Raw genomic sequence first — 14,604 nt, 5'->3', positions numbered from 1 at the left:
CCAAGCCCTGAACCCCTGAAGAACCCACAGCCCTTCTAAAGCCTGAAGCTGAATGTTCTCACACTCAACTGGTCACTTGTTGTTACTAGTTCTCCGCTCTTCTGTCCAAATCCTTTTACCGTGTAAACCTGCGTTCCAGCAGCAGTCAAAGAAATCAGGTTGATGTTAAAACTTGTTCCAATGGAAGATAATTAAGTTCACTGTGTATTTGACCTGCAGCAGCATTTCTAATACGCGTCTAACTGAATTCAAAGCAGAGTGTGTGAGCCGAGCAGACAGCAGCACCAGCTCGTACTGTTTGCAGACGACCGCGTCTCCTTTCTCTCGCCACGTTTGAATTTTAGAATGCTACTTTTTGGTTGTCAATGAAGTTATTTATTCAGATAGGTTTTTTCTCTTTAACGTGTAAATATATTTATTTTTGATGTGAAGTGAACATTTGGATTGTAAATGTGTGTACAGAATGTGTGGTAGGAATGTACGGAACTATGGGTGGAAGCCATTTTTTTTACATAGGCAGTTCTCTTATCATGTTTTATCTGTTTGTTACTTTGGTTTTGATTTTGTGGGGTGGTAGCCATGACTACAGTCGACATACTCGCTATGTACCTTTTTTTTTTTGTTGTTTGACATTTTCACGATTTCAAATTCTGAAACAGTTCATACTGCAATACTCGAGATTTTTTTTTCCAAAACTTCAGATGTCAAGACTCCAAAGCCTGTCAGAGACGCTTCAATGCCAAAAGTAATGTACATAGTATGATCAACATTCAAAGTCCCGAGACTTTTCCATCAGTGTTTGTTACCGAGTCTGTTTTAGCGCTGTCTTGAGTGTGTGGAAAGACTGACCGCGGTTTAGGCCGATTCCCTCTACAAAGGCTGTATTTTTCACAGACCGCAGAGCTGTGCCTTTTTCTATGCAATATAACACACAAACACACCTGTCTGAGAAACAGAGAGAGATACTGATCACTGTATTGGGATCCAAATACCGACTGTAGATAATAAATATATATATACATATGTATATGTATGTATATATATGTATATATATATATATATGAGATAAATGGACAGCTGTCTATGAATTTGAAACAGTCTTACTTTTGTAGTTTTTTATGTGTATATATATACATATATATATATTTGTGTGTGTGTGTATATATATTTGTATATATACACACACACACACAAACACAATAAAGTGTAAAAAGAAAAAAACCTGTGTCCTTAATGTGAAATATTTTTGTTTAGTTTTTGACACATGCACAGATACACTGACTGTTTACTTTCTAGACTTTGATGATTGTGCAGTTTTGAATGTCAGATTACCTCACATCCTTATTTTCTATATTTTGATTGCACATTATAAATTAAGACTTTCTGCAGTAATTCACAGTCATTACTTTAAATATTTACAAAAGTTTTCCGAGTATAGAAAACCAAACATTGCCACATTTATTATACTGACAAAGCGGATGACAAACACATAACTAAAAGGTTTCAATATGGATAATACAACATGATCTATACGAGTTTAGGTTTATCAGCTGGAGAACCTGCAGAGTTGAAGAGGTAACAGGTAATCCTTATCATTTCCCACTCAACATAACTTAAATCTTTTTCTACATGTGTGCCTGCTGGCCGGGGTTTTGCTATTCGAGGGCCCCGGCTGTGCTGATGAAAATATGTAGGCACAATATGAAACACATTTTGCAACAAGCTCAGCTACATTGGGAATACATGGATTCACGTAAGAGTTGGCATTTGTGAATGCAACAATCATGTTGTCTACACCTATAAACCATGTTAGAAATCCAATTGCAATCCAACAAAGTCATGAGCATAATGACTCTTTTTGTGGAATCTGATCAATATCTTTGATCAGACCTGTTTCAGGCGAGCATTTATCTTGTTCAGTATAAACTTGATAAGATTTGAGACAGTGGCTGGATAGAGTATAATTTTAGTACCAGCTTCATGAATTGGTCTAATCTTCAGAAGCAGATTATCTTTTAAGTCCTTTTTCTCTTTTGGTAACATATCTATAGTCTCCATTCTAAAGTTCAGCCTGTGTCTTCCTCTGTTTTCTTACTTCTTGTTTAGAAGCGTCACATTGCCAACATTTGCCGCTGTTAAACAGCCATGACGCCTCATCCACAAGCTGGTGGTTATTTCCAGCATTCAGACCGCACAGCTGTGAGGGGAAGGGGGACAGTCTGTCACTATTGGTGGAGGAAGGGAAAGTTTCGCTCAACTTAGCAACAGCCGAGCCTAAGGTCGCTGAGGACAACTGAAGCTGCAGTCACTAGAGGCAGAGCGACAGAGGGCCGCTTCTCCATGCTCTCTTTGTGTCGGCGAGCCTCTGACGGGTGTGGATACTCATCAAACCAATGACATCTTTGGAGAACTGAGAAAAATTATTACTGACTGTCATCTCTGTCTCAAATGTTTAACCAATAGAAAAGCATAAATTAATAGATTTACAACGCACCACATACTGGATTTTTCTTACTGCATCATAAAATATAATCAGAGTAAAAGTAGGCAGTATTTCTATTTAACTTTTAGTATTTTAGTTATATTATTATCAGAAAACATGTTCAACCCGCCTTTACTCCCATTTGTATGCTTCGTTTTCCTATAATCGTGGAATAGCCTTATTAGGGCGCCATCTCGTGGCTAAATATCTACAGTGCATCGAGGTTTCATAACAATGGAAAGAAAGAAAATGAGCTTACAGTGCTCCTTAGTGGCCACAGAGCGCTTAACATGGTGCCGACAGCCAGGCCTGCTTTTGTCATCATAGAATGTAAATAATAAGCGAAGGACACAGTGGATGCAACCCAATACTCAAAGGTTCAAACAAAGCAATAATCTATGATATCGACAGACAAATGATTGACCTGAAAATTTAAAATTGGTATTTAAGTTGTAAATGTAATAAACTGTACATTGTAGCGTTGTGTAAGGATAATGATATAGTGACAATAACATAATAATAAGGATTTGGACGGATGTGAGGGAAGTGTGTCAGTCGGAATTCCTCCTATCACAGAGATTTACTGCATCCTCCTCATTTCCACTACTACTAAATTCCAGAGGCTCCGGAGTTGTGTCCAGTTTTCTTAATTCAACTTTTCAATCAGTTTGATCACCTGCTGCTTGGCTAGATTGCAGCAAAGTACACTGCACTGTCAACGTCTTGCTGCACACACCAATGAACTTGAGTTTCCTCAGGAAGTAGAGTCTGCTGGGTAATTTTCTGTGCTCAGCCTCTCTTTGGCTCCTCCAGTCCTGTCTGTTGTCACGACAAAATCAATCTTCATCATTGAGATCATCTGGAATAGGATGAATCATTGTTGGATTAAACTTCACCGTGTGGAGGATCATGCAAACACATAAATAATAGTGATAAAATATATACGATTTAATGCTAAATCCGTCTGATGTTAGATATTATCAGAGTAACATGTGCGTCCCTGCAGAGGACCCTGGCAATCTCTCTCTCCGTTGCATCATTTGCTCTTATAAAGTAGCGGGCTTTGTGCGCATGTTCCCAGACGCGCATTGTGTGTCGTCGCTCGGTCTCCATTGGTTCTGTCTGTACTCTGCTCTCCGCACGAAGCCGAGTCTCCACAACTCACACACACCCCCGAGTCGAGTGTGAGCGTGAGTAAGTGTGTTTGTGTACGCACAGCCCAGGCCGCCCCGGTCATTTTATTAAATCGCTACTCTGAGAGAGAAGAATGGAGGAAAAAAGTGAGATAAACGGACACGCCGTGCCAGGCACAGGCACTACCGACCGAATCATGGAGAAGAACGCAAAGAAGAAGAAGAAGAGCACCGGGGAGAAGGTGGTGATGTTTCTGAGGAGGAACATGATGGTGATCCTGACTGTGACGGGGGTTCTGGTGGGCGTCGGGCTCGGGATGATGGTCCGGACCATGAACCTGAGCAGGGCGCACATTGCCTACTTCGCCTTTCCGGGTGAGATGCTCCTGCGGATGCTGAAGATGATCATCCTACCCCTGATCGTGTGCAGTCTCATATCCGGCGCCGCCAGCTTGGACACCCGCTCCCTGGGCAAACTTGGGGGCATCGCCGTCACCTACTTCCTTGCGACCACGCTGATCGCCTCCGGGATCGGGGTCGCCCTGGCTTTCATCATCAAACCCGGTGTGGGCGCTGGGTCTCTGAACACCAACAGCCTGGCACTGGAGAAAGTCAGCAGCAACAAGGAGGCTGCTGACTCGTTTCTAGATCTGGCCAGGTACAGAAACTAAACTTTTATGATTTGAATATGATCTGGAAAGTTGGGAAAATGAAACGGGAATCATCTTATGTGTTACAGTAAGGGTGCGTTTACGCGCACATGGCGGACAGTTCAAATGTGTAAATTTGGAACTTTGATGAATGAACGGCAGCTCCAGATATGAGGGCAGCTAGTGCGATGCGCCTGAGATGAACTGTAGAGATGAATATGACTGTTTAACACCCCAACACACACACTGAACGCTTGTGTGTGTGTGTGGGGGATAAGAATATCAAGACTTTGCAGAAGGAGATAGAAGGGGTAGACCAGGATGGGCTGTTGCATTTTGTATAGAGGATGGTGTGTGTGTGTGTGTGTGTCATTCACCTCACTTTAAAACATTTAATTAATCTGAATTCTAGCTCGGAGTTCCCTGTTCTTTATATCATAGTAACTGCATCGTCATTAACTAAACAGTGAATAATAGGAAGGCTTTGAGATTTTTTGAAAGGATCCTTGGGGGTTGCATCAGCTTGTACTGGCCCTTGGGAACACACAGGCCTGCTAATAATAAAGTCCTTATAGTGAGTGTGAGGGGAAAGTTGACAGGTGTTACAAGAGAGGCAGAGAAAGAGCTGAAAGGATAAACTTGAACCTGAACACAGTCTGCTGCTGTCAGAAGCCTTATCACAGCATCAGCAGGTGCACAGTCCCTGTTTAGTTCTCAGAACAACGTGTGTGTGTGTGTGTTAAACTTACTTATGCTTCTATGAGCAGTTGTTTAAACACACTAGATTACACAGTATCTATCCTGGATCCATAATTTAGTATGTAATGTATAAGCGGGACACCATCGTGGTAACTCTGTTAGTTTAGATGTCGTCATTGTTGTTTGTTGTAAGACTTGATCACTTGACTGTTGATCAGCGTCCAGCAGAGAGGAGTTGAGAGCAGAATATTCCGACACGATATCGTTTGGTGTCTTTCACCCATGAAGTCAAATGGCTGTATCAGTCTGTGTGGGAAAAACACGTCAGCTGTGAGCTCTGGTTTCTCAGGCTTAATACAGATCTTCAATCATGTGATCGCAGTAAAGCTGAGCGCTGGTTCATGCAGAGGAGTGAGTGGGGCCTCTGCAATGAGAAGTGACCCAGGAAATGTAATGTAATTCCTTTGAGAGAGAACTGAAAGAACTGTCTGAAACCGGCGTGGCAGCTGGCCAAGACGACCAGAAAATAAAGCCAGAGTTGACAACCAAAGCCAAAGTTAGAGAGCACACACACACACACACACACACACACACACACACACACACACACACACACACACGTTTAAATTAAGTTAACTATACAACTCTCGTTCCATGTTGTTCTACTATAGGCTCGTCTTTAGTCCATAGACTCCGCCCCTTTATGGGATTGTGCATGTAGCAACATTACCAGAGCTCACTCGTGTTGTAAATGATCACAAACAGAAGCTGATCCGGAGAGCAGCCGCTTTACTTTCTGCCTCCAATGACATTATCTGTCACTCATTATAACGAGCGAGTATTCAACATCACAAACTCACACTCTACCTGAATCAAACAGCTCAGTGGAAGTTCATACAGATGACATTAGACTAAGTTTGTCCAGAAAATGTAACTGGATAAGGAAATCACATTTTTATTGGTTGGGGGGGGCAAAAGAAAATGTTTGGGAACCACTGGATTAAATCTTCATCCTGGCAGCAGATTGGAGCAGACTAATGCAGAGGCCGGAGGTTCAATGAGAATTCAATTCAGTGTAGATTGTTGGTTAAAAACACATCTTGTGGATTCCCAAATGGAACTGTGTTGTGCTATAATTAGGGTGAAGCATGTTTTAGTTCTATCCTTACTTACAATGCCCTACATCTGCAGCATTCTCATCTACTTCATGTTTAAAATACTGATGGTTGTCACAGGAAAACTGTTTCTGAAGCAACAGTGAGCGAATCTGTATCTAACCACACTTCTGACTTCATGTAATGTAGCTTTTAGAGGCGCTTCATTGTGTTCCCAGGCTCCATAATTCTCCATTCAAAGGCCTAAGGATTTCATAAATCAACACAGAATATCTCCAGAATGTTGCAACTGACAGAATGCAACATCAGTGTCCTAGTTTAGACATAAATGACCTGAAAATCCCATATCACTTAAATACGTAGAACCCTTTAAGTAAGATCAACAATTAGATGCATTTGATTTGTTTGTTACCTTCATCATTTTATGGGTGTTCTCTATCAAATAAAGGGAAAAGATAACTAATTCACAGTGGTGGTCTGGAGTCTGGACTTTGCTGCTGTAGAAGATGGACCAGACTGGAGATTAATGAACACAAAAATCTGCCCTGTCAGCGTTTATTGACAACCAAGAATTTGATGGTGCATCCTGGGAAAAGAGCCAAATGCCGAATGTGTGATTATGAACCACTGCAGTGAATAATTCACCAGTTCTCAACATGTTAACTTGTCCCCAAAGGCTTAAATATTACCAGAGTAGCTGTCAGACCAAATCACTTGTTGTGTTTTTGTGTATCTAATGTGTTTTTCTCTCCTCCTTTGTAATTCACAGGAATATCTTTCCTGCAAATTTGGTGGCGGCTTCCTTCCGCACGGTGAGCAGTGGGGAGCCCCTTGTCTCTTTCATCATCCCTCTGTCTGTTCATTTAGTCCCTTTGTGTTGTGTTGAGGGTTCAATCAGAATTTATACCTCCCAACACACGCAGATACGACTCGATGTTCATTTTCCGAGGCTGTAAATCTACGCCAAGCTTTGAAGAACCTCGTAATGCGTCTTAATGAGGAGACGTTCAGAATAGGGACTGCTGCTCGCTCAAACGCCTCTTTTCCTTGTCCGCCAGCCGTTACCATGGTAAATCCATTCCATTTCAGACACCCTAGCAACCAACCTCGCCTCACTGCTCTTGAACGCAGCCCCTCAGGTTCTGAGAATTATGGTTGGATCTGTTAAAGCTAAAATAACAATGAGGAAAGTTCAATATTTGGGTACGCCGGACACCAAATGGCTATGCACACAAGCGAGGGAACATACAAACATGCTCACACACACACACACACTAAGATACACACACACACACGTCATCATATGAAATGCCTCGATGGACTTCTACGAACCAGGCCAACAAGTTCTCACAGGATGAAGTAAATGGAGTTTTCAGAGTTCAATATTCACCCCCCCCCGCCCATCTAACAAGCCTGAACCGTGTCAGAGCCCCCATGGAACTGCTCCAAGTGTGGATTAAACCAAGAATGCAGAGCAGAGGGGAGATTTACACAAAACCTGCCACGAGGTTTTAAAGCGACCAATCACATCAGAGGAGTCTGAATGATTTCACACTCTGTTTTGTGTCGTTATCCACGTTCGTCTTTGCATCTGTTTGCATTTAAGGACTGCAGTCTAATTTAAAGTCGGTTTGTTGTTCGGCGGCTTGCCAGGCATGTGGGGGACTTCATCCCAATACAGGGGCTGGGTCGAAAGCGAAATGAGAAGTTTCCATTCCGACTGAAAAGACGGCAAGGGACAGCATTCAAGCTGGGCTCCCTAAACGTCACACGTGCACACACTGCATTCACTTTGATTGTCTCACTGCCCAAACAGCACCACACGTTTGCCATCCTGTATAGATATGCAACAGCTTCATAAACAGTTAATTATCAAAGTTGTCTTGTCTTGAAGTATGAAACTGAATCAGCTGTACTAACATGTCTCTTCCTCTATGTTGCAGTACGCCACCGACTATAAGATGGTTGCTGTAGGAAACACCACAAATGGTTCACTCCTCTATGAAAAGGTACAAACTGAAGTATCACAGCTGCACAACTCAAAGTCTGGGAAGCCAAATAGGTGTTGAGTCAGTTTAAAACAGAAATGTGTACTGTGTTTAAAAGACGCACGCACGCACGCACGCGCGCACGCGCGCACGCACGCATTGTGGGTTTCTCTCTCTCTCCCTCTCTTTCTGTGTGTGTGTCTAGGTAAGTGTCTTGATAAACACTGTGCCCTGGTGAAAAAGAAATGGTTTAGTCGGTGTTGGGCCCTGGATAGCTGTGTTTGCTCTTGGGGCAGGTATTGCTCTGTGCAGTCACTCAAGGGTTCAAACTCACTGAGTAAGCATCAGACGTGAGGCAGTAATGGAAGACATAGTTTAGGGTGAATCGGATTCAAGGTGGGTCAGCTGCAGACACTTTTCTAGACTGAACTTTGTCATGTGTCCAGGTTAAACAGGGTAACCTTTGTCAGATGTGCACTCCGATACCCTAGATGTCTTTGGAACTTCAGTTGAAATGGTAAACAAAAGTGAGCAAACCTATCCAAGCAAACCTCCTTAAAGATTTGATCCCCTAGCTGAAGTTAAGAGAGTCCGAGTTGAGTGAGTTGAGGGACAAACGTGTACTCCTCTGTGATGTATTATGCTTCTTATTTACTGCAAATGGACATTCTTCTCTGGTGTATTCACAAGTGTGTATTGAAGTGGAGCTTTCAGTCAGCGTTTTAGCCAGCGTGCAGGTCAGCCTGACCAAGCAGATGCCCACTGCGACTGTGGAGGAAGTGACTGTGTCAGTCCATGAGGAACAAACACGCTGGCAGAGGTTCTGGTTGCAGACTTCCAGGGTGCTGCTGGGCTGTTGTCGCATATCCCCCTAAGTCCCAAATCCAGGATCGGACACATGTTGCGCGATGTGTTTGTTAGGATGAGAGACAAGATGACAGGAGGGGGAGAGGAAAACAGTAATCGGGATGGAACACAGCAGCAAGAAAAGGCTTTGTGTGTTTGTTTACCACACTTTGCTCCAATGATTCCATGCTGTAAGAAGCTGCGGGAGCATTCAGGACAACAGGGGACGACTGAGCTGGAGATTTGTCCCTGTCCTCTCTCATTACCCATCACTCCATTCATTGAATCCCTCACTCAGTCCAAAACCCAGACATCCAGGCTGTGTTGATACAATACACACCACATACACACCACACATGCACACACTACATTTCTCCAACTGAAACACCATAGAATCACAATAACAACCATATCATTACTATTATAATGGAAGCAAAGAGGACATATGTTTTCCTTCTTTTCCATCGTCTCATGACCCTTCAGATTTGTCTCACCATGTCCTGAGGAGTGATACTGTTTTGTTTATATCCCATAAGGTTTAATGTTATTAGGGCTGCGAGTCATGCGGATAATCCAAGCATTACTACTGATTTACCACTTAAGTGACACCAACAAACTTTAGACGACCCCATTTGTGTTTAATATTTCACTTCTAAAGTCAGACCCTGTCGCTCAGTCAGTGCAACTTGGTTCACCTGACCGGGCCAGGATTTAGGTTGATTTGGGTTGCACAGTTAAACAAACACATTCTTTGACTCTTACAAAACAAATTGGAGCAAATATCAGGGTCAATGTGTCAGGAGTGTTTTCCAGGTTCCAGTCTTCTCATGATCATTTCCTTTCACCGTCCTTTAGGTGCCAGTTGGTACTGACTTAGAGAGCATGAACATTCTGGGTCTGGCCTTATTTGCCATGATGTTCGGAGTGGCGCTGAGGAAGCTCGGAGGCGAGGGAGAGGAGCTCATTCGCTTCTTCAACGCTTTCAACGAGGCCACCATGGTGCTGGTGGCCTGGATCATGTGGTGAGTGGGGATTGATGGTTGGATGGAGGAGGTCTGGGGGGCTTTGGAAGGGCTTCAAGTTTCATTTAATTGTTTTGCTTCTGTTTCCTCATCCTTCCTCTTATTTCTCAGGTATGTTCCCATTGGTATTACGTTCCTTGTTGCCAGCAAGATTGTGGAGATGCAAGACGTGGTCCTCCTGGTCACTAGTCTGGGAAAATACATCTTCGCTTCAATCCTGGGCCACATTATCCACGGTGGCTTGGTCTTGCCGCTCATCTACTTTTGTATCACGCGCAAGAACCCCTTCACTTTCCTGGTGGGCCTCATCGCGCCCTTTACCACGGCCTTCGCCACCTGTTCCAGGTACACCAGTACATCCAAAGGTCTTATTAAAGCCAACAGGACAATGTGTGAGGTTCATTGAAGGACACGTAGTTATGGAGATGATGTAAAGCGCCAGGTCACAACACATTCTGAAGTGGGCAAACTTACATAAACACAGAAAGCAGGTCAATCTGTTACGACCCAGTTAGTCTATCTGAATATTTGGATGCATTTTGTTTAAAAACTTGCCAAAATATGCTTCTATATATTATAAATGCATTAAGAGTTCCCATCTGTCTCCCTGCAGCTCAGCAACCCTTCCCTCGATGATTAAGTGCGTGGAGGAGAACAATGGTGTCGACAAGCGCATCAGCCGCTTCATTCTTCCCATTGGGGCCACGGTTAACATGGACGGCGCAGCCATATTCCAGTGCATCGCTGCAGTCTTCATCGCTCAGCTCAACGACAGGGAACTGAACGCCGGGGTCATCTTCACCATCCTGTGAGTGTTGATGGATCTCACCAAACGTGCGCTTAGATCAAAATCGAGATTAGACTCTGCTGCTGATTTGCACTCGAACACGTCCCCCCCTCACCCTCCCACCCCTCCAACAGGGCAACTTAAAGCCCTTCCACACACAATCACTGTGGCCCATTAGGGGGTCGACGCCTGTATTGTCTGTGTAATATAGTCTTGGTCTGGACACTAGATCTCAGATTGAAAAGCGGCCCTTCGTGTTTGCCTTTGCACAGCAGGAGCTCAGACAGTGATCCGAGCATGACATATTGATGACCTTATACCTACACACTGGGCCTCTTACTTTGAAAGAGATTGTACACGCTGTGCTACAGGAGGCGCACTAAATAACATTCCATAGAGTAGGACTTCACCTTGTGGTGGGAATCTGTCAGAAATGACTCAAACTTGTGATTTTGGCATCGTTGTTGAGACACTGAATGAACACAGACACTGTGGAGATATTACAATGTCAGGTCACAGAAAGATTGTATGAAATCTTGGTGACCTGTTAGGATAACATGGTGCATAAGATACAGAGTGAAGATACCTCATATGAGGGGAAATGAATTTGCCCACTACACCTTTAATCACATCAGCTCTTGATACTGCAAGTGGGTCACATGGCCGTAATGCTATTTAGCAGCATTTGCTAACTCATCTGATGATTTGGATTCTTTCTCCAGAGTGATGGCCACAGCTTCCAGTATTGGCGCTGCAGGTGTCCCAGCTGGAGGCATCATCACCATCGCCATCATCCTGGAGGCCATCGGCCTGCCCACCAACGACCTGTCCCTCATGCTGGCTGTTGACTGGATTGTGTGAGTAACTAAATAGCAAAGTTTACTCACTGACCGGACACGTAACACAAACAGAGGTGACCACTCTTGATCATTTACGCACACTCAGCATTGAAACAAAACTTGGTTTAGTGCTTCTCATTTCTAGTGGGGTGAAAGGTAAGGGAAAGTAAAGGTTTGTGGAAAGTTAAACTTTGCTGTCAAGCATTCTGGCTATCAAAGCAAACAGTTTGTTGAATATGAACAAATAAAATGAATGGTTTTACTTAAAGTTTAGATCAACAATGGAAGTTATACATTCACAATCTCTCATCTCAGAAGTTTATAATCTATTGTATCTGTTGGTTATTGATCATGAACCAATTCCATAGCAGGAGAGTAAGAGCTGCGTGAAACCAGGACACTTTCACCAACAAGCTCTGTTACATTGTGGGTAATAAACCTGTGTTGAACCTGCATACGACCCATTCAAGACAAACACTGTCCTACTTTAGTCTCTGCTTGTCACAGTTCACACAGAAACTGCAGTTTGTTGTAACCTTATACTGATTTTGTACCTTTATTTTATTACTTTATGTTACAACCTACACATTACAATCAAGTATATCCTGCAAATGAGACTGATCAGAGTGGAATTGATCGCAAACTCCTGTGTTGATCTGAAAGGGAAAGTGTGAGTGTGTGCTACAGACACACTTTTCAGCTGTCCACATTTGAGGATCAAAAGCACCTGTTTGCGTTTCCAGATAAGAGCGTTGGCCTTGTGTGGGAGCACAGACGGTGTTACCTTATCGTTCCCATCCAATGTCTAACCTAGTAGAGGTCAACAAAGGTCACAGGCCCTCTCTTCTGGGTGCAAATTGGTTGAATTCTTTTTCCATTTTGGTTTATTTGTGTATGTGTGTGTGTGCGCAGGGATCGCACCACCACAGTGGTCAACGTGGAAAGCGACGCTCTGGGTGCCGGAATCCTCCACCACATCAATCAGCAAGAGATGAAGAAGCAGCAGCTGCGACAAGAGGGAGGAGAGCTGACGGAAGTCCGGGTGGAGGTGGCGGCAAACATCCAAGCGGAGGAAGAGACCTCGCCGCTCGTCACGCACCAAAACAAAGACGCCATGCCAGAGGCCGTCGAGTCTGTGCTGTGAACTGGGGGAAAGACTTTTCTTCTCGCTCCCTGATGTGTGATCCTTCTACTCCTTTGACGTTGCTGCTGATGCCATTTTGACTGGGTGTTACACCGTCGCCGGCGGTTTCACCCGTGATGAAAAACAACGTGCCATACTTACACTCTTTTTCAAAGAGAGACAAGTGCTCTGTCCCGTCTCCTTCTGATCGCTTGACAGAATCGATTGGCTTAGTTTCCATCCAACCCTTTTCATGTAAAGTGTGATATTGCAAATTTGAAAATGGTTCATTCTGATAACATTTTGCCCACTGCAGACAGCTTCTTCCTTTATTTTTTGTATTTTTTAATAATTATGTTAGGAATGATACTTAGTGATCATAGTTATGTTTCACTTATGTGTGTGTGGTGTTCATGTGCATTGGTTTGTACATTGGAGTGTCAGAGCATGTCTTTGTTTTCCCTGTCAGACAGTCAGAGTAATTAACTACATGAAGTAACTCGACTACTTGCCAAACATTAATCTAAGACAATTATTGTTCACATGTATGGATGGAAACATAGCCAATCTCGGTAGAACTGGAAGTCACATCTGACTGCAAAGTGTGTGATAGACCCAAGAAACGTTTACAGACGCGTGTTTGCTGTCTGTTGGCAGACAATGTGAAACATTAACCAGTGATACCTGTATGGCTCTTCATGCCATTGAAATTTGGACCAATGTTTAGTATTTGTTTATATGCATTTATTGCTATTAACGTCTTATTTGGGTCAACCAATAATAGGTATTATACCCCTGCACTTTAATGATTTAATTTGTGTGTGAAAAGTACATTTGAGTTATTCACACAACCATAGTTCCTAAATCAAGCTTTTAGACTTGAAGAAATCTTTATAAATGGCCACTTGAAAGAGGATATGGCTCATACCTGTGCTTGCTGTTAACTGTGTTTTCAAATGATCTACGTATTATTTCCTATAACAGTGTTTTCCAAGTTATCGCTGGGATTTGATTATTTGATCAAATTGATTTACTGTTGCCCAAAAAAATGAGAAAGAATGGAAGGAATTCATTGTTTTTGTACATAAACACACTTGTTGTGTTGAATCTTAAATAGAAATCTTGTAAGCTCCTGCACACACTCGAGCCATGTACAGTATGTCAGTTATATTTTAGGCAGACATGTTGTTGTCAGTATTTCACAAAAAAAATCTAAGTCTGGACCAAAACACACAAGTTCATATCAGATCATCATTTTGTGAACCCATCTTTTGAATTCAGAATGATTGGTCATGTTTCTCCACAGAGGCTTGTGTTACACTATCTTAGTTTTTCAGGTTATAACATTAATTGTAGATCTAATACAATAGTAGACCTACTGGCTTAGTGCTAATGGCACTGATTCTGCATCTAATGTTATTTATCACCCAAACTCTTCATGGGTTATTGGTGAAATTGGACTTGTGAGGGAACATTGGTAATTAGATTATTTTGCTGATAGATAAAAACATTGAATACTAATGCCACTGAAGGCCACGCCCACTTGATGCCTGTGCAGCCATGTGCCAAAGTGCTGCTCATTTTGCTGGAGGCAGTACTCTTAGTGACAGGATGAACTAGTGCTGCCCTCTAGTGGTTCTAACCAGTACCGACAAGTGGCCTACAATCATTTAGTACACAATGATTTCATGTCAAAAGATTATCTGCGTGTGTGTATGTGTGTGTATGTGGACCTCACTGGAAACCTTAAACAGGTACATTTGTTGAATTCTAACAAATCTTACTGATTCCTTTCTTAATCTAACAACTGCTCTCGTAACGTTTTATGACATTTTCACTAACTTCATCTGCTACAATCACATGTAATGCAGAACGTGAACTTGAAATATACTGGATATTAATTTATTATAATTGTTTTAA

General features: G+C 42.7%; 1 protein-coding gene across 1 annotated transcript; it reads left to right on the top strand.

Annotated features, from left to right (window-relative positions):
- Window positions 1-3,578: 3,578 nt before the first annotated feature.
- slc1a4 (solute carrier family 1 member 4) lies at window positions 3,579-13,717 on the top strand. Its single transcript, XM_076160916.1, has 8 exons — window positions 3,579-4,273; window positions 6,849-6,891; window positions 8,023-8,088; window positions 9,769-9,935; window positions 10,047-10,280; window positions 10,549-10,743; window positions 11,445-11,579; window positions 12,474-13,717. Exons 1-8 carry the CDS (start codon window positions 3,750-3,752, stop codon window positions 12,703-12,705), a joined length of 1,596 nt encoding a protein of 531 aa, XP_076017031.1. The 5' UTR covers window positions 3,579-3,749; the 3' UTR covers window positions 12,706-13,717.
- The last annotated feature ends 887 nt before the right edge of the window (window positions 13,718-14,604 follow it).

Source organism: Genypterus blacodes, unplaced genomic scaffold, assembly GCF_046128005.1.
Source record: "Genypterus blacodes isolate CSIRO-AG114 ecotype Tasmania unplaced genomic scaffold, CSIRO-AGI_Gbla_v1 ptg000108l_1, whole genome shotgun sequence".
NCBI classification, from domain to species: Eukaryota; Metazoa; Chordata; class Actinopteri; order Ophidiiformes; family Ophidiidae; genus Genypterus; species Genypterus blacodes.
The sequence above is the reverse complement of the archived record's forward strand: the minus strand, read 5'-3'. Positions and strand labels throughout refer to the sequence as shown.